The sequence below is a fragment of the Jaminaea rosea genome (genome assembly GCF_003144245.1).
Source record: "Jaminaea rosea strain MCA 5214 unplaced genomic scaffold BDZ90scaffold_5, whole genome shotgun sequence".
Classification (NCBI taxonomy): Eukaryota; Fungi; Basidiomycota; class Exobasidiomycetes; order Microstromatales; genus Jaminaea; species Jaminaea rosea.
Genome location: NW_020289979.1, coordinates 668,789 through 686,918, shown reverse-complemented (window position 1 = coordinate 686,918; position 18,130 = coordinate 668,789). Strand labels below are relative to the sequence as shown.

Genomic DNA, 18,130 nt, shown 5'->3' with positions numbered 1-18,130 from the left:
ATGAGGGCTTGACGAGAAGGCCGGCCTGTTTGATGATTGACAGAAGAAACGCACGCGAGACGCGCCCATCAAATCGAAAAGCCGCACGGGCCGCCGCCGCCGTCTCGACTGGATTGAAAGTTGAGCCCGACCTTGCGTTTGCTCTTCTTCCTGACCATCAACAACGAGCATCTGTCAAAGCGGATTTGAGCTTTCAGAAGACCTGCTAGACATTCTCTCGCCAGAATGCGTTGATTCGATGCTTTGTCAGGCATGACAATAGGTCGTCAGCACAGCATACATCGACTGCCGTGATTAGGAAAGGAGCCTCGGCATTGAGATCGTCGATGGGAGCCACAAGACTTGAATGCGAAGACAATGTCGCAGCGTCAACCTCACCGAAGAGTCTCCTACATTGTCTCCACCGATCTCATTGAAGCATCAGATGCTCTGCCGTCGAACTTGGGGAGGTCCAGCCTCGTCCACTCACTGGTACATCACCTTGGCCTCCTCGACATCTCGACGGCTGACGGCGAGGCGGACGGCGCACAGAGCGAAGATGATGACAGCGGGTCAGAGGGCAGCCGAGGGGCACTGGATCAAACTCGCAAGCCTACAAACACAGAGTCAGAAAGGAGCAAGCTGCTGAAAGTGCTCGGCAGCGGCGCTCTCGATCAAGCAGGGGCCGACATCTGTTCGTCACCCGCAGAATGCTCGGCCAGCCCTCCCTCTAGCCTACATCAAGCATCAGTCCTGACTCCATCGCCAGCAACAGACTTCCAGCTCACCTCATACCACGCACCAGAGTACATTCGTGCTATCCTCAACTCAGGCCCTCCATACATTGACAGGCGATGCGAAGGCAGCAGCGACGAATCCTATGGCCTCGTAGACGACTGTCCACGCTTTCCCTTACTCGCTGCGCACGCTCGACAAGTAGCCGGCGCGGCCATCAGTGCGGCCAAGAGTCTACTCGCCGACGATGAAAAAGGAGAGGCGTGCGATGTAGCTATATGCTGGGATGGGGGCCGTCATCATGCGCACAAAGCAAGGGCTGCGGGCTTCTGCTACGTGAACGACGCCGTCCTGGCTATCCTCGAGTTGAAGAGGCCGAGAAAGGTGGCAGTGCGCGAAGCAAGGGAAGAGCGCGAAGCAGAGGATTTGATGACGAGGGAAATCGGGAGGGAAGACGCGGTGTTCCGGGATGGCCAAGCGGCACAGCCTTTGACGCTGTCTTTTGGTGCTCGTCCGCAGGAGATCCAAGCCGCTGTCGCTGCTGCCACTACCCTCGTAAAATCCTCAAAGCGCAGTGCCGACGCAAGGCAGACAGTCAGCGAGAACGGAAGCAATCCACAGCGACGAAGGCCTGCGATTCCATCACGTAAACGCCGGATGGTCCTAAAACGCCTTGAACGCATTCTCTACCTTGACCTAGACTTGCACTGGGGCGACGGTGTTGAGGAAGCTTTCTCATCTGGAGGCAATGCACCCTCTCGCTCCTCTGCACCCGCATCAACGGTCCCTTCAGTTCTCACAATCTCGCTGCACAACTCCTCGCCTGGCTTCTACCCACCTGCTCCTCCTCTGTGCGAGTCATTAACCTCCTCGAGTCACCTCAACATCCCCCTCCCTCCCCAGCTTGGCCGGCCGCCCACCCTCAACCGATTAAGGTCCAGCTGCCTCGCTCCCTTACTAGACGCCTACTCCCCCGAGGCAATCGTAGTGCAGTGCGGCGTAGACGGTCTGGCAGGAGATCCCTGTCGAGCGTGGAAGCTCGATCTGGCTTGCGTTGCAAGATGGGTGGCAGAGGTGCAGCAATGGGCGCAAGAAGGGAGGGCAAAAGTGCTCCTACTGGGAGGTGGGGGTTACCATTCTCCGAATGCAGCAAGAGCTTGGGCAAGCCTGACTGCGCTTGCGCTTGGAAGGCTTCGACTGCCAAATGAAGAGAGACGGCAGGGCGAAGCAGAGCAGGAGAGTACCGTAGCTGGCAGAGTAGAGAAGCACGCGACGAGCGGGAATGACGAAGAGGGTACACTCACGCTCGCGACGCCCATCCCCCTCAGTCTCGCCTCATGGCCAGCATTCACGGCCGATGGCGGACATGACAGTCTCGATGTACCCGCGCCTCCTGAGCTCGACCGCAGAGATGATGTCGAGGAGGAGGACAACGAGGACGAGCGCTATCTGCGTCGCATCGAAGCCGTCTTCGCTGAATGCATCGAGGCGCTGCGCTCGGCGAGGGGAGTGGTGGATGGGGCAGAGTGCAGAAGCGGAAAGAGGATTTGAAAGCGAACAGTAAATACCATATTGTGGACACAGCAGCTCACATAATGGCAGCCATAGCTTGAGAAAATCGCCTGCAATTGAATCGACGCTCTACCCTACAAGTCGAACGGGCAGATGCAGCCGCAGGCTCATAACGAGACACGGAACATTGGCACGTCGATGCGTCATCGACGCCCTTCGTCTAACCCACCCCCTTTCCCAATAATCCTCCTATTGACCATCGAGAGCTCAGATGTACTGGCTCAACCACCTGAACCCTTCACCGTATCCCTGTCGCATGACGACGGAGCACATGAACACCTCGATTGGCCTGATGTCCTTGAGCGGCACCTTGCCCTTGCCCGTCGTCTGGTAAAGCCCGAGCGCCTGACGAAGCTCTTCCTCGCTCACCGCGCCGGGAGCGTCGATTTTGTTGCCCAGGATGAGGAAGGGGACCTTGCTCAACTCCTCGATGCCCAGCAGAGCGTCGAGCTCGGCACGCGACTCGGCGAAACGCTCGTAGTCGGCCGCATCGACGAGGAAGACGATTCCGTCTACCTCGGGGAAGTAGTCCTTCCAGAGGCGACGAGCTTGCTGATGTCCGCCAAGATCGTACGTTGTGAACTTGATGTTGCCGATGGCGAGCTCCTCGGAAGCTGCGAGCGAGGGAAGGGGTCGAACAAGGTCAGCAAGAGGCTCGACTCGTGGAATGAGGCCTCGCCGCACTCACTAGGGTGGAGTGTAGGCTGCAGAGTGGCAAGACGGTCGTTCTTGAGCATGTGCAAAAGGGTCTGCGAGAGAGGAGGAGATGAGGAGACCACTTGTCAGTGGGCAGAACACCAGGGCTGCTCAGCGACGGGTAACAACTCACCGTCTTTCCGGCATTGTCAAGGCCGAGGAAAAGGAGTCGTCCACTCTTGTGGGCGAGACCCAGTTGGGCGAGTACGTCCTACCGATGGGAGAGGGAACCGATTTCAGGGAGGAGGTCAGTATATATTTCGACGGCGAGCGATTCGGCGTGGCGGTGTCTCTCTCGCAGCAAGCTCTCTCTCTCTGAAGGCTATGAGGGCCGGACTCTCTCCTACAGCGACGCCAAGCCTCCGCACGGATGAAGAGACTGGGCGTGGCACGCTCAAGTCTTATCCTCCGATAGCTTTGGCGCATACGCTCGAGCTCGTCGTGCCTCTGCAGCGCGAGCAAAGGCCAGAGACCACACTATTGCGCAGCCATCATTGCTGGCCTGCTCCACTTCTCCCATTCCCTCTCCCGCTCGCTGTCAGTCTTGACCACTGCCCCATACTCTCGATGCTCACCCAAAGCCAGTTGAGGATGAACATGCTGTCTCAGTCGGTCGTGGGTTGATGTCCCTAAGTGTAGGCAAACAGGTGGAGCTGATCTGCGAGCTCTCAATGAAGAAGACTAATGTCGCGTGGCAAGGAGGAAGCTAGACGCCAGATGGGCTGCTTGTTGCGGTGTCGTGTCAAGTCGTTTAGTCCGTCTGAGGTCGTGGACGGTTGGTGATGATCGTCAGACGAGAGGATCGAGTGGTAGAGTCAAACGGGGGAGCGGGGGGGAAGGAGCGAGATGCGATTGGCTTCGTCAGGGAAGTGGCTGGTGCGCGACGACGCTGAACCACGTGGCTAGGCCTGACCGCCCAAACTATTTCGGTGCGCTTGCCACCATTAGAGTAGACAGCAGAGGGGAAAAGGGGCAAGGTCTGAGGTAGGCAAGAGTGTTAGCTGCGGTGAAGTGGAGGCATCGATCAGATCGCATGGATGTCTGTTGCTCACGAACGAAACCTTGAGATGCCATAGCTCATACGCACTGCTGCCTCTCTGGTCGATGGCAATCTGGATGAGGAGGCCTGCCCAACCGGCAAGACGACTCGGCTTCTTCCACGCGCTTTCAACCGCTCCCGTCCATCCCCGCATACCGATTGGCGAGCATCGCAGCTTCGATCTTCTGGCAATTCGATCAACTGTGTTGTGTGTGTGTGTGTGTGTGTGTGTAGCGGAAGGAAAACACAAGACGAAAACCGAAACCATAGCTAACGACCAAAAACAACGAAGGGACATGCAGAGAAGTGTCCACGCCTGACTCCCTTGCTCATCTACGCAGCCAATTGCTCCTGCGCCTTGGCATTCCCATTCGTAGCCGGTTGCTCAGGCAGGTCCTCCTCCTTCTCGCCCGTTGCCCTCAGGTGCTCCTGCCACAAGTTGTTGAAGACAGCATCGCGGTGCACCTCGTGTCCCTCCTTGACTCCACGCGCAAAGATGCGGAGAATACCATCGATGTCATCAACTGACTGGTCGCGCACGTCGGCGATGATCTTGATTCTCTCGGTAGCCTGCTTGATCTGCGCATCGGTAAGGCCAAGGCCAAGCTGGTCTGCTCGGGACTTGACTGCGTTCCAGCCAGTGAGTCGTGATCCAAAGTGGATGTAGCGGTTGAGACCAAAGTCCTCCGGCTTGATGATCTCGTACGTCGACGGGTTGGCAAGGATGGCCTTGGCGTGGATACCGGCCTTGTGCGTGAAGGCGCAGAAACCAGTAATGGGGTTGTTGAAGGGGATTGAGACGCCAACGGCGCCGGCGACGAGCTCCTCGACCTCGCGGAGGGCCTTGAGGTTGTACTTGCCCATAACGTATTCACGGTCTGCGGTGTACATGCGAGCCATGAAGCCTCCCAGGGACGGGATGCCATTGCGCTCACCGATACCGAGGACCGAGGTGTCGACGTGCGTCGCGCCGGCCTCGAGGGCAGTGTACGAGTTGGCAATGGCGCATCCCGTGTCGTTGTGGAAATGGCACTCGATGTCGCAGCCAACGACGGAGCGAAGGGTGCGGACGAGGTCGTAGACCTGGCGAGGGTTGGCGCAGCCCACAGTGTCGGCAATACCGACTCGGTTGACGCCGACCTTGTCTACTGCTTGGTAGATGGAAAGGAGGTCGACGAGGTCTGAGCGGAACGAGTCCTCGGTCGAGAAGCGGATCTCGATGCCCTTGGACTTGACAAACTCGATGACCTGAGGGCGTATGAGGAGTGAGATGATGATCAGTCTTGAGTCCGCTACACAATCGCATCGCCTTGCGCTGCGCTACGCACCTCGATGGCCTTCTTGGTGATGTAGGTCATGTCCTTGCCGTGCGAGTACTCCCTCAAGAACTTGCTCGTTCCCATGACAACGTCGACGCCGTCCACACCAGTCTCGACTGCGATTCTCGCATCGTCCATATGGCAACGAATGTGGGTGATGACCTTGGTCTTGAGGCCCAGCTTGCAAATAGCCTCACAGTCAGCCCTTGACTGTTCAGAAGCAGCGGGTGAAGTCAACTCGATGCAGTCAACACCGAAATTGTCGAGAGCCTTGGCGATCTTGATCTTGGTCTCGGTATCGAAGAAGGCGGTAGCAAACTGCTCGCCTTCACGGAGCGTCGACTCGATGATCTTGAAGTTGGAGACGTTCGAGAGGAGGTCAGAGGCGCGGCCGGCACCAAAAGGCTGCGAGCCGTAGCCTCCGTGGCGGGAGTCGGTACCATTGGCAGCGCCGTTGGTACCGTTGCCATTGGTCGGATGACCGTTGCTGGCGCTGGCGCCGTTGCCATTGACAGTGTTGGGGATGCCGACGTGGGTTTGCTCAATGTTGGCAGCCTCTTCGCCGTTGACTCGGCGGATGGGACCCTCGCTATCGACGCAAGTCGGGCAAGGGTCGTTGTTGGCGGCAGTCGGGGCCATGATGTGAGGATGAAGGATGCAGTAGGAAAGAATGCAGTGATTGGCGGTTCTCTGAGCTCGATATCAGGGGATGCTGCGTTCGGAAGAAGGAGAAGCTCGACGTCAAGCGCTGAAGCGGGGAACGACTCGACTCGACCTCCTACTTTTGCACGCGGCCAATCGCCGCCGTCGTCCGAGGCCAGGCAGACGACTCGAGCTTGAGCTCGACCTCTCGACGTGCAATGACTCGCCTCGGGGCGCGCAGGGCGGCAGGGCGAGGAGGGCGGGCCAGAACTCGAGCTCAGTGCGTGAGTTTGGATTTCAAAAAGGCGCGTGGCAAGAGACGAGACCCGGGTTCAAACTTCCACTTCTATTCACGGCGAAGCCAAGGCAATACAGAACGCGACGACGGATGATTAGTGCAAGAGGCCTACTCTAGTGTCACACGACAGCAATTGGCACGCGCAAAGGTACGGGTACGGCCATGAGGGTTCAATTGCATCGTACGATCCTTGCCCTCACGCTTCAATCCCACTCGCAATCTCAAATGGAGCATCCGTCTTCTCTTTGACCTCCTCCAAGCTCACCCCTTCCATCAGCTCAATCAATGTCAAGCCTCCCTCTCCCTTGCGGTTGACATCGAAGACGCACAGATCCGTGATGATCCTCGAGACGCAGCGCGATCCAGTGAGGGGGAGCTTAGTACGGTGAACGATCTTGGATTGACCATTCTTGTCTACGTGGTCTGTGAGCACGACGACCTTGGTGTTGTCTGGCGAGGAGACGAGGTCCATTGCGCCGCCCATTCCTTTGACGACCTTTGCCGGGATCATCCAGTTGCTGCGGATGCGGAGAACGAGAGGTCAGCATCGCAGCTTGGATCACAGAGATGGCGCGCCGCTACTCACGCCAGATCTCCGTTGGCCGCGACTTGGAGAGCGCCCAACATCGTCACGTCCACATGCCCTCCCCTGATCATGCCGAATGACTCAGTCGAGTCAAACGTAGACGCCCCGGGCAAGAGGGTCACCGTCTCTTTACCCGCATTGACCAGGTCAGCATCTAGCTCCGCGGGTGTAGGATAGGGACCCATGCCCAAGATCCCATTCTCGCTGTGCAGCGTCACGTCCACACCCTCAGGCAGGAAGTTGGGCACCAGCGAAGGCATCCCCACACCAAGATTGACATAGTCCCCGGCCTGGAGCTCCTTTGCTGCTCGAGCCACAATAGCCCTTCTACGAGCCTTGCCCTTAGCTTTCGCCTCGTCAGCAGGGGCAGATTCCTCCTTCGAGGGCGGCTTCTTCTCCTCGCGTAACGTCTTCACCTCAATCTGCTTCGGCATCGTTGCCTTGACGATTCGGTCGACGAAGATGGAGGGGACATCGACGAAGTTGGGGTCAATGCTGCCCACCGGGACGATCTCCTCTGCTTCGATGATGGTCAATTTAGCGTTCTTGGAGAAGACGGGCCCGAAGTTCTTGGCTGCGTAGCTGTGCCGAGGCGGTAAGTCGGTGAGGGAAGTCAGCCGCAGCTCGCCGCAGAAGGCTGCTCAATTGTCCCCACGCCTACTGACCGGAATTGACAGTTGCCCATTTCGTCTGCTTTCCACGCGTGGACGATAGCCACATCGGCATGGATGGCCTCCTCGAGTATGTAATTGCGCCCGTTGAACTCGCGAGTCTCACGAGGTGTAGCCCACTCTTTAGGCTCGGGCTTGGCATCGCCTTCCTTCTTGTAACGCACAACGATGTCCCCCGTCTGTACTGCAGTTCCGTACCCGGTAGGCGTGTAGAAGGCAGGGATACCAAAGGCGCCTGCTCTGCACCTCTCTGCGATGGATCCCTGCGGTGTGAGCTGAAGGGACACTTTGCCATCCAGGTACTGCTGCTCGAACGTCTTGTTGGACCCAATGAAGGACGAGATCATCTTACCGACTTGGCCAGCGACCAGCAGCTTGCCTGCCCATATAGATCGAGGTTAGCTACATTGCATCGTCTGTGGATATCCCGCCGCACTCACCAAGTCCTCGCTCCCCACTGCCGGCATTGTTGCTGACGCATGTGAGGTTCTGGATCTGCGTGTTCTTGCTAATGGCGTCGATCAAAGTGTCAGGCGTACCGCAAAGGCCAAAGCCGGAGCTGAGCACGACAGAGCCGGACTTGATGTCCTTAACTGCCTCATCGGCGCTGCTGTAGACCTTTGAGTGCGAGGAGGAGAGAAGGCGGACAGAAACAATTGACGAGGAGCAAGGCGCGCATCGTAGGGGCATACGACGGGCTGAGCCGCCTTGCCGGAGTAGTTGGCGGAACATGCTAGCGTTGGGGAATAATGAGAGAGGGGATGAAGGAGGGTTGCCTCTCGTCAGTGCCCGACTTGTTCCTTCTGACGAAGCTAGGGTGAGTGGCAGGGTGCAGCCTCTGATGTGTGCCGTCACATCCGGCCGGCGGTCGATGACGGCCGTGTGGAGCTCATGTGGGCGGACTCGGATCGGCCTCCCAAAAGCTGCACAACCTTCGCATTCAATAGCGATAGCGATTGAGATTGCCGTCCAGGTCAGACTAGTCAAGGCAAAGTCAAGAGTCGATGAGCGCCGCAGCTAGAGCGACATCAAGAGTCGTCAGGCCCTGCTCTCAGCTCACATCCACAGGCAGAGCAGCTTCGGTCACCAAAGTGTCCGCGAGAGCTGGCCCCTCGCGTCCCTGCGTTCCTCAGTCATCACATCGACACACTCGCCTCATGTCTTCCACAGTCGCAGTCTCGTCGGCGAAAACGTCAGCAGAGCTCGCACAGGGGTCATGTGTACCATGCCGCAAAAGCTCAGGCATCACCAAAATGACTGACCAAGAGGCCGAAGCAAGGCTGCGCGAATCTGGTCTCGGCGAGGCTGGCTGGACAATCGTAGAGGCCGTGCCTGGGGAAAAGGCGTGAGTGAAGCGCCACAGTCGCCGTCGAGAAGTCGTCCCGTAGAGATATGACGTTGACAATCACTGCTCTATTCACACCAGACTGTCCCGCTCTCTGACTTTCAAGAACTTTCGCACGGCCCTCGCCTTGACCTCAGCCATTGGAGCTCAGGCGGAGGAGCAGAAGCATCATCCTCGTCTCACAACAGAGTGGGGTGCGGTGAGGGTCGAATGGTGGACGCATTCCATCGGTGGGGTAAGTATGATGCGAGCGATGGAGACAGGAGATTGGTGTGCAAAGCTGACCTGACCTGATCGTTTGCGCTGCCGCCAGCTTCACGAGAACGACTTTGTCATGGCGGCAAAGACGGAAGAGCTGGCCAAGGATGCGGAGGGGATCAAGCCGAGCAAGTAGGTACAGAGACGAGACGAGTCGAACGCAGAGGCAATGCATTGGTCATGATATCATAAGCCTCTTTCACAATCTCGCCCCAGGCGGCTTGAAGCCCTCCTCTGCTTTGCTAAGCAGCATCTTCCTCAGCACGTCAGCCAACTTCTTGCCAACGAAGTCTGGCATCTGTTGTACAACCAGGTGATCTGCCTTCTCCTTCTCCAATCGCTCAGCTCCACTTCCTGCCCCAAAGCGTCCCTCTGCCGCGCCGCGTTTGATCGCCTTCTCGATGGCGGTGGTATCAACATCCCGCTGGACGGAGCGAGAGGATGAGGCGGAGAGGTGCCAGATCTTCGTTGGTGTGGCGTCGTCGTTACGCGTCCCTCCGTGCTCTAGGGCAGCCAGTCCGAAGCAGCCAATAGCAGACGAGGCAAATACGGCCGCCTCGCTCCACCTTGAAGTGGCGAGCGTAACGGCCCCGCCTCCACCAGGGACGGTGAGCGGTCGTAAACAAAAGCGCGTGTAGCTGTCCAAGACCCTACGGTCCCAGCCTTTGAAGAAGGGTTTGGAACGGAAGTATTCCCCTGCTGCCTTGCCTGAGAGCCAAGTATGACGACGAACAATAGCGCCCGTGGCGGCAGGTTGATTCAGGCCCGTGTAGGGTTGGTCGAGGTGTTTTGAGACTATCGGCGGCAGTAGGGGAAGCGAGGTGAGCAACGAGCCATTGATCGAGGAGGTGTGCTGCGTAAGGGACGAGGGTACTCACAACTGTCCTTGTGCCCCGTGACGGGGTCGATGAGGATTACCGCGTCGAACAAGCCTGGTCTGGTGCCAGCGAGCATGGCCATAGCTGCTCCGCTGACTGAGTGGCCTACTCCGATGAATCTGCGATGACGTCGCTGACGCCGGCCCTTCTGCATAGCGCCGCTACGCTCCCTTGGTGCTCTTGCCCCTAGCTGGGTAGGCGGCCATCTCGGTCCGAAGGCCTCATTGCCCATCTCGGGCAAGCACCTTGTGACTAGCTGCTCAATATCCCTCGCTGCGTCGAGCCAAGAGAAGACATCGCCTACCGTCTCCTTCACCAAGGCCCCACTCTCCCCTGCTCCTAGGCTGTCCAGACTCCAGATCTCTTCGATGCGCAGCGTGTCGGGAAGAGACTCGAGGAGAGAGCGAATGGTCTCTTCCCATGTCTCCTTGTGGAATCCATTCGCATGGGCTAGAATAAGGGTGTAGCCCTCCTCTTGCTCCCCTTTCAACCTCTGACCTCTACGAGCCCGAGCGATTCGCTCTCTCACTTTCAAGCCACCAGGCACTTCCACAGGAACAAGACGCTGCACACAGCTCCACAACTGTGGATAGGCCATAGCAGCCAACTCCTTGGCCCTCTCTTGAGCCTCTTGCTCCGTCTCCGGCGGGTAAAAGGAGGCCAGGCCACCGGAATAGCGCGCCTTGATCTCCTCAAAGCGAGCTAGGTCCCTATGCCTCTGCTGAGACTCGACGTCTTTACTCTTCGCCGTGCCTAGCAGGTCGGCCTCATTGTCTCGTGATTCTACGGAAGAGCAAGGGGGAGCTGTGCTCTCGGGGTGAGAGCGCGGATATGCTGCTGGGTATACGTGGGAGGTGGAAACCCACTCTATGCCAATTGACGATTGACGATGAATCAGGCGCGAGGAGCGAAGTTCTCCACCAGGTAGGAGATGTAAGGGCGGTGAGGCAGCATCGCGTGCTGATGCGGGCGAGGCGAGGAGGGGCAGAAGGACGGGCAGACGGGAGAGTGGCGGTGGTGGTGGTGGTGATGTGGACGATGACGAGGCGTCAGGGGATGCCATGCTGCCGTCCGAAGAGGATGTGGAAGAGAAGGCCAGCCGTGTGTACCTTTACCCACCTTTCTCGCCCTCCTGCCGTCTCTTTGTATGCGGTCGAGAAAGAAAGTCAAGCCGGCCGTTTCTCCTCTGCCTGGATATCCGGTCGTCTGAGATGTGGGCCGGAAGCCGTGCCTGAGCCCTGCCGTGTTGGTCGCGTGGCACTGGCTTGTGCGCATCTCCGTCCGCCTCGACCAACGCCTCGACATGGCACTTGAAGACTTCTCTCGCGTCTCTTGCCTACGCCCACTCCCCTGATCACCCTCATTTGCGCAGCATGTCCTCTGGCGCGGGCATAGCCCCTACAGAGGACCCCTTTGGCGGACGCGCCTTCATCTCCCCCGCCAAGATCCGCGTGCTCCTCACCCCCTCAGGACCAAACGTCTCACCAGCAGACTTTGAGCGATGGGCAGCCGTGGTTCGCTCCTTTGAGTCGATTCGCCTTGCTGACCTGCCCGTCTCAACTAATGGTAGACCGGGTCCTGCAGTAGGATCAGCGCTTCATCGCTTCGGAGAGGTGCATCTCTCCTTTGTCACCAGCTATGATCCTTCACATTCATTTCTGGCGCCTTTCGCAATGCATCGCCAAGTCTTGGGAGTTTTGGCGCTCGGGAGCTTAGAAGAGGGGAAGGGCAAGGATTACGAGAAGGTACCGGGAGCATTGAGAGAGCTACACCCGAATGCGATTGTGCATAGGGCATTTCTGTTTGATACCAAGGCGGGCAAGGAAGGTGATAAGGGGCATTCAAGGCAGTCCTCAGTCAAGGACCCAATAGAGAGCGCTCGCAACAGTAGTGCCGACCATGAGAGGACTGCAAGCGGTAGTGGTAGTGGTGAGGGTAGCGGAGACTCATCCTTCAGCTCGCCATCGACAGACACTATGGCAGGCTTCGCAGACACGGCCAACTCAGGGCTCGTCATCTTTCCCGCGGTACGCAGAGACGGCAAAGATGTGCGCTTCTACCTGCGAACACTGCTGCGCGACTTCCTCGGCACCCTTCTCGATGGGCTTTGGGACGTCGTGGCTGCGCTAGAGGGCAAATCGCTCGAGACGCCTAGGGAGACGCTCGATGGTAGCCTGGTGACATCGTCCTCCAGCTCTGCCGGCACGAGCTCGGCTTCGTCGACCTCATCGCAGTCGACATCGCTGGCCACATCGCCCTCGTCCAGCTCATCATCAGCAGCATCGCGAGCGTCGTCCTTTTTCTCATCATTCGGCTCCTCGTCGACTTCATCCTCATCACCAGTCGGCGGAGGCACCCTTCCCGATGCTCTTAGCCACGGCTCAGCAAACGGCAACTCCAAGTCAGCCGTGTCGCAGAGCTCCGCCGCGCGCTCATCCAAGGTCAAGCGCTCCTCAAGCCTCGTCGGCGCCGGCCCAACGGGTGCAGGTCGTTACGCCAAAGTACGCGCAGACTACGCGCTCCTCTCAGGCGACCTCTGGGGAGCCCTAGGCGGGTACGACACCTGCATGAGCTGGCTAGGCAAGGAACGAGCCCTTGCTGGTGGGCAGGATGCAGTCTGGTATGCAAGCGCCCTGGAAGGGTGGGCTGTAGCACGCTGCCTTGTATTCAGGATGAGCGGGCTGGAGGAAAAGGGGCCGAATCTTTCTTTGCCCACCGGCGGGGCAAAAGAGAGGGACAAGTCGGCCAAAGCTGCTGTACCAGAGTCGCCCTTCGCCAAATTAGAATGGGCAGACGTGGCCGAGGCCTACTCCCTCGCCCTGGACATCTACTCCAAGACCTTGGCTCCACCACGCTACCTAGCCGAATCTGCCCGGTCGGTAAACAGCGAGACGCCTCGCGACTACACGCACCCTCTCATCCACGCGTCAGCCTGTATAGCCTACTCCCGACTCCTCTTGGCCGTGTGGGCCTCAAGCGGGTGGAATGCGGAATGCTTCGACCAGCTCATCTACGGAGGCGTCCCGCCGTCACTTGTGGAAGATGCACGACCGGGTCCAGCGATGTATGCTGCCCTTTCTAAGGCGTCGGTCGTACAACGACACGAAATCGCGGCTCCCGCTTCACTAGCGCTCAGCCACTCTGTATCAGCACTCAAGCCGCCAGACCAGATCGCGATCCTCTGCTCCCTCGCAAACGTCTTCGGATGCATAGGCTTCCTGAGGCGTGAAGCATACCTGCTCCGCCAATTGCAGGCTGCCGTCGTGTCACTGCTCGCTCGTGCCCTCCTTCTTCACCCTCGCGAGCCGCGCACTCTCAGCATGGCTCTTTCGCAGATCGTTGGATCCGAGCATCGCGCCCTAGGAGGGGCGGGGACGATGATCTCTCAGACTCTCACGAGCGGCTTAGGAGAAGGCGCGGACGCCGTATTGATATTGGCTCTACAGATCTGCGAGACCTACGGCGTGAATGTAGACGTCGAGCCCCTCAAGGGGGTGCCGCCGAATCATATATTGTCCAAGGCGGCTAGGACGGGCAAGACTACGGCGAGGGGGGAGCCATTACTGCCCAGAAGGGCGAAAGACACAGCGACTGCGAGCGCTCGCCAGTATGCTAGCGAGGCAGATCACGAGACAGGAGGTAGCACCGGTGCTGATGAGCCGATCTTTGGCTGGCTCGACCTCCAGGTCGCCTTGTTGAAGGATACGATCTGTGTAGCCGAGATGCTCCAGGACCATGTCGGCATGGCTTTCTTTGCTGCCATCCTCCTCAGGGACTATCACGAGGTCCTCTCCGGCGATGAGCAACGCAGCCTAATGCGTGGCTTGGCGAGATGCGTCACTACGGCTAGGTGGGGAGACGCAAGGGATCTGGAGGTGCTCTACTGGGGACCACCAGAGCCGTTATATACGGTCGAGGGAACTGGGCCAGGGGAGCTGGGAATACCCGTTGAGAGGCCGGGCAAGGAGCTGAGAGAGGCAGACGAGGCGGAAAAAGCTGGAACTTCGGCGTCGACTTCGACCATTGCTGGGCTCAACAACCCCTTCTTCTGGAATCCGACGTCCCGAAGTGGCACAGCGGGCTCCTCGACGAAGAACAAAAGCAAGGATTCCCTGCTTCTTATGCAAGGAGAAGAAGCCGTTTTCCACATCACGCTCCAAAACCCGTTCAAGACGACCCTGGAGCTTACAAATGTCAAGCTCAGCACTCGCGGCGCCCCATTTGAGGCTCACGCTTTACCACAGGTGCTCCTTCCGGCCCAATCCTACACAACGGTACGGCTGACGGGCGTGTGCAGCGTACAGGGACCAGGCAGTGAGGCTGGGAGCGACCGACTGACCGTCCAGGGCTGCTTCTTGACTTTGTCTGGCTGCACAGAGCGGGAATTCCGTGTGCATACGTACGACGAGGCAGCGCACAAGGTCAAAGAGGCAAGCGAAGCAGCCGCAGACGATAGGCGGAGCAGACTCAAGGTCAGCGGATTGGACGCTCGTCCGGCTTTCGTGGCACAGAGACGAGCGCTTGAAGGTCACGCCGAGCGTACAGGGTCAACAGGGGCAAAGAAGGCAGGCGCAACCCCTCAGCTGCCGCAGGGTGGCTTCTTGACGTGTCGGGTCGTCCCCTCCCAGCCGCTCTTGCAGGTGGATGCGCCTTCCTCTCTTACTCACGGGCGCTTGACGGTACTAGAGGGCCAGACAATCCGTCTGCGGCTACGCCTCACGAACTTGTCCGACTTGCCGGTGGACTACCTCCGCTTCACACTGCAGGACGATGCGACTACCTCAATTCTCGCCGCGCTCAGGGAAGGAGATGTGCTCCCCAGCGATGCGTACCATTTGGAGCGACAGCTCTCAGAACGGCCAGTCCTGTCCTTGCCTCAAGGCTTTAAGCCTCGAGGCATCACTATCCCACCCGGCCGCTCTGTGGTGGTATCACTTCAACTGCGCGGTACATTGGACTGCACTCGTGGCTCCGTGAGCGTCGACTACGCTTACGTGAATGCGCCCGGACGTGGGGGCTTGGTCACGGAGGAGAGACGCGATTTCTGGACTCGGAGTGCGCGTCTGGACTTCGGGGTTGATGTACGACCGGTGCTGGAGTGTGGAGGATGGAGGGTCGAGAGGATGGACAGGAGGAACGCGGAGAGTGTGCTGAGGGGAGTGAAAGATGGGGAGGAGCAGGGTGAGGTGAATAGGTACATGGTGGATGAGAAAAAGGGGAGCGACGAGGAGAACGACTTGATTAGTCTCGTCAGCCTCGATGTGCGAAATGTGCACCACAGAGAGGTGCGCGTCTCCCTCGATGTCACCGAGGACGTCGAGGAGGCCTCTCTCGCCACCACCTCAAGCGGGTCAGCGGACTCATACCCTCGCAAGCTCACCATCAGCCATCTCATCCCATCCGACCGGACAGTGCCCATCTTCTTCACTCTCCCTCAACTCCCACTCAGCGCGGAAGAGCTTTCCAACAAGGAAATCCCCTCTTCCTCCCTCGCCTCCATGTCCGCCTCGACAGCTCAGCAAAGGCAGTTTGTCCTCTCCCGTTTCAAGCTCGACCCTGCCGAGGTAGAAGGATCAAGACTGCGCTTTTGGATCGGGGAAGAGCTGCGCCGCAGGCTTGCAGGGTCGCGATGGTCTGAGGTGGATGACTACTCTGGGAGAAGACGGATAGCATCGTCAAGCAGTGGAAGTATCGCAAAACAGCAAGGCGACTGGAGCAACGCTCTGGCGGAAGCATGCCAGGATCTAGATGAAGGCTTGTGCAAGCGCTTACTGAGGAGAGAGGTCGAGCTCAGCCTCGACGTGCTGGACCCGACCGGCTCAGCGCTTCAACTTGTCGAGCCAGAGCAATTCGTCTCCTTGAGGCTACGGGTACGAAACGCCACCGCCCGTGTCTCATCCCACGAAGGAGGAAGATCACTTCGCCTTACCTACCGACTAGTCCCCCTTCCCGGCTCTGCCCTGTCCAGCTCCTCCCGGTCTAATGCGTCTGCGGCTACGCCCAACACGCCTGCAGCGGGCACCACCGGCCCCTTGTTGGCGGCTGGGGCCCATTCAACGGATAGCGTGCTGAGCCAGGTTCTGGTGACGGATGGGGCCTTGAGTGGGGCGATGCTTGGCAGAGAGGATGATGTTGAAGTGACATTGGCATCAAGCTGGCCGCTGCTCTCGCCAGGGAAGGAAGCAAGCGTGCAAACGGGGCTCCTCTTCCTAGGCGAAGGTCTGTTCCGCTTTGTGGGCGTTGTCGAGGAAGCAGATGCCGATGAGGACGACGAAGAGGGGCTGACAGTCGCAGGGAAGAAAGTAGGGCCGCAGTCGATGAGGAAGGCGCATGCAAGGGCGGAGGTCAGTATCGATGTACGTGTGGTAAGGAGCGGCAATGGCCGAGCCGTAGGCAGATAGAGGCGCTGCATAATCTATCATACTCGCGCGTTGCGCTCTGGATCTCAGTCGATGTGATGTATTGACGTGGGAATGAGATTGAGCCTCGGCCCTTGGAAGTCAATCGTATCGACTAGGAGGCAGAAGAACTTTGAAGAGAAGAGTGAGAAGGGACAAAGGGGAGCTCGAGAGAAGAGATAAGCGGTGTTGCGGCTCGGTCGTCGATGGGAGTATGAGGGAAAAGAGATAGAGCCGTGATTGGTATGGATGACGCTGAGAAGGTCGTGACATTGTTGTGACTGCCTGGTAACCGGCAGCGCATGACTGCTTTGACATCTTCGAGATCGTCTACTGGCCAAATGCCGGTGGGATCGTCTTCTGGGCCTGTGTGCGCGTCTGCTGCTTGCTCGCGCCAGCCTTTCGTTGCGGTCTCCTGTCACAAATCACTTAGCCTTCGTCTTGACCCCACTCTTGTTGACCAGAAATCCCTTCTTCAATCCTTGCGGCTCCTTTCCCCGCCCCTCCCTTGCTATTTTGACCTTTCTCTCCGACTCCTCATTTCGCCTCTTCTCCCCCCTCTTGCCCTCATGCTCCCAGCCAAGCCTGGCACGCACGAGGCGGATGAACATCCATGCAAAGCAGATTTGCTCCATCAGCTGCTGCTGCCAGAGGGCTTGCGTGTCCACTGTCTTGCTGAGCGCATCTGCAGATCCCATGGGGTAGGGCCGCATAGCAGGAGCCAGCGTGCGGAACGTCTCTCCCGCAGCCTCACCGTCACTGGCGCGCCAGGTGAAGGTATCAAGCCTAGGAGGCGGAACGTCGTGGCCGCGTACTTTGTTGTGCGCATGCATGGACGCGTGCGCCGATGTCGAGGTGGCGGCAGTAGTCAGGCTCGTGTCCGTGGTGGGTGGAGACGTGGACATTGAGGCGGATGATGAAAACTGCCTCTGCCTCTTTACGGGCGTTACTGGAGACAATGAGGATCGGGGCGAGGAGGAAGACGGGCCTGCGTGGGAGGGGTGGCTCGACGAAGACTGAGAAGGGCTGCTGAAAGCTGCAGCTGCGGGAGCAGCGACCTGCTTGCTGCTGCCTGCCTTGGCCTGAGTGTCGACGCGCAGAGGAGGAGGAGGCATGTGCTTGGTGGACTTACCAGTCGAGTAAGAGGAACTGGCACCTTCGTTGAGATCGACAATGTTGTCACTGTACATAGCGTCTCGCCAGTGCTGTATCTCTGCCTTGGACCCGGAGGTGACGGCCGCGGTGTTCATAGTTGCGCTCACGCTCTGCGCCGCTGCTCGAACTGGCTGCTTGGGCCCTGCGCTGGCGGCTGCGGGTGGTTGCTGCTCCTTCTGCTTGCCTTTGGTGACTGGCGCCTTCCTTGCTGCGGTGGCTGGCTGAGCAGCGACGATTTTGGCCGCTGCTGCCGAGAGCGCAGCAAGCTTGGCCTTGGAAGCAGGCTCAGATGCGGACGCAGTAGGGGCCTTAGCAGGTGCCGCATCCAGCTTAGCATCTCGTTGAGCGGCAATAGGCGAGCCCTGCTTCGCATTAGGTGCCGTCGTCTTCTCCGCTATCTTAACTGCCATAGTCGAGCCATTGCTGCCTGCATGCTTGGCGCTCGTCGTTGTCGTGGATGCAGGTGCTCTCTTCTTGACCGGTGATGTCGTGTGGGAGCTGGCAGCCTTCTTTTCAGGCTTAGACATGGGCGACGACGCGGCCTTGGCCTGACTCTCCT

General features: G+C 58.7%; 8 protein-coding genes across 8 annotated transcripts; 3 read left to right on the top strand and 5 right to left on the bottom strand.

Moving 5' to 3' along the window:
- Positions 1–155: 155 nt before the first annotated feature.
- BDZ90DRAFT_231888 (Arginase/deacetylase) lies at positions 156–2,355 on the top strand. The gene has a single exon (XM_025506041.1). The coding sequence runs from the start codon at positions 358–360 to the stop codon at positions 2,263–2,265; it is 1,908 nt and encodes a 635-aa protein (XP_025362743.1). The 5' UTR covers positions 156–357; the 3' UTR covers positions 2,266–2,355.
- Positions 2,356–2,465: 110 nt separating this feature from the next.
- On the bottom strand, positions 2,466–3,990 carry BDZ90DRAFT_251769 (putative GTP-binding protein SAR1). The gene is made up of 4 exons (XM_025507739.1): positions 3,558–3,990; positions 3,116–3,193; positions 2,975–3,035; positions 2,466–2,900 (listed from the first exon to the last, which is right to left on the bottom strand). The coding sequence occupies exons 1-4, from the start codon at positions 3,579–3,581 to the stop codon at positions 2,494–2,496; spliced, it is 570 nt and encodes a 189-aa protein (XP_025362742.1). The 5' UTR covers positions 3,582–3,990; the 3' UTR covers positions 2,466–2,493.
- Positions 3,991–4,023: 33 nt separating this feature from the next.
- Positions 4,024–6,043, bottom strand: BDZ90DRAFT_239502 (homocitrate synthase). The gene is made up of 2 exons (XM_025507361.1): positions 5,350–6,043; positions 4,024–5,269 (listed from the first exon to the last, which is right to left on the bottom strand). The coding sequence occupies exons 1-2, from the start codon at positions 5,977–5,979 to the stop codon at positions 4,355–4,357; spliced, it is 1,545 nt and encodes a 514-aa protein (XP_025362741.1). The 5' UTR covers positions 5,980–6,043; the 3' UTR covers positions 4,024–4,354.
- A 264-nt stretch (positions 6,044–6,307) lies between these two features.
- On the bottom strand, positions 6,308–8,270 carry BDZ90DRAFT_231885 (3-oxoacid CoA-transferase; the record flags this gene model as incomplete). The annotated part of the gene is made up of 4 exons (XM_025506040.1): positions 6,308–6,798; positions 6,867–7,448; positions 7,532–7,916; positions 7,978–8,270. Coding segments are annotated over 4 exons (1,582 nt in total), but the record flags the coding sequence as incomplete, so codon positions are not given.
- A 520-nt stretch (positions 8,271–8,790) lies between these two features.
- On the top strand, positions 8,791–9,276 carry BDZ90DRAFT_259951 (putative pterin-4-alpha-carbinolamine dehydratase; the record flags this gene model as incomplete). The annotated part of the gene is made up of 3 exons (XM_025508207.1): positions 8,791–8,882; positions 8,964–9,117; positions 9,196–9,276. The coding sequence occupies 3 exons, from the start codon at positions 8,791–8,793 to the stop codon at positions 9,274–9,276; spliced, it is 327 nt and encodes a 108-aa protein (XP_025362739.1).
- A 7-nt stretch (positions 9,277–9,283) lies between these two features.
- On the bottom strand, positions 9,284–11,176 carry BDZ90DRAFT_231882 (hypothetical protein). Its single transcript, XM_025506039.1, has 2 exons — positions 10,019–11,176; positions 9,284–9,935 (listed from the first exon to the last, which is right to left on the bottom strand). The coding sequence occupies exons 1-2, from the start codon at positions 11,079–11,081 to the stop codon at positions 9,340–9,342; spliced, it is 1,659 nt and encodes a 552-aa protein (XP_025362738.1). The 5' UTR covers positions 11,082–11,176; the 3' UTR covers positions 9,284–9,339.
- A 178-nt stretch (positions 11,177–11,354) lies between these two features.
- Positions 11,355–16,514, top strand: BDZ90DRAFT_231881 (hypothetical protein). Its single transcript, XM_025506038.1, has one exon. The coding sequence runs from the start codon at positions 11,392–11,394 to the stop codon at positions 16,417–16,419; it is 5,028 nt and encodes a 1,675-aa protein (XP_025362737.1). The 5' UTR covers positions 11,355–11,391; the 3' UTR covers positions 16,420–16,514.
- Positions 16,515–16,784: 270 nt separating this feature from the next.
- BDZ90DRAFT_231880 (hypothetical protein) lies at positions 16,785–17,574 on the bottom strand. Its single transcript, XM_025506037.1, has one exon. The coding sequence runs from the start codon at positions 17,529–17,531 to the stop codon at positions 16,842–16,844; it is 690 nt and encodes a 229-aa protein (XP_025362736.1). The 5' UTR covers positions 17,532–17,574; the 3' UTR covers positions 16,785–16,841.
- Positions 17,575–18,130: the final 556 nt, after the last annotated feature.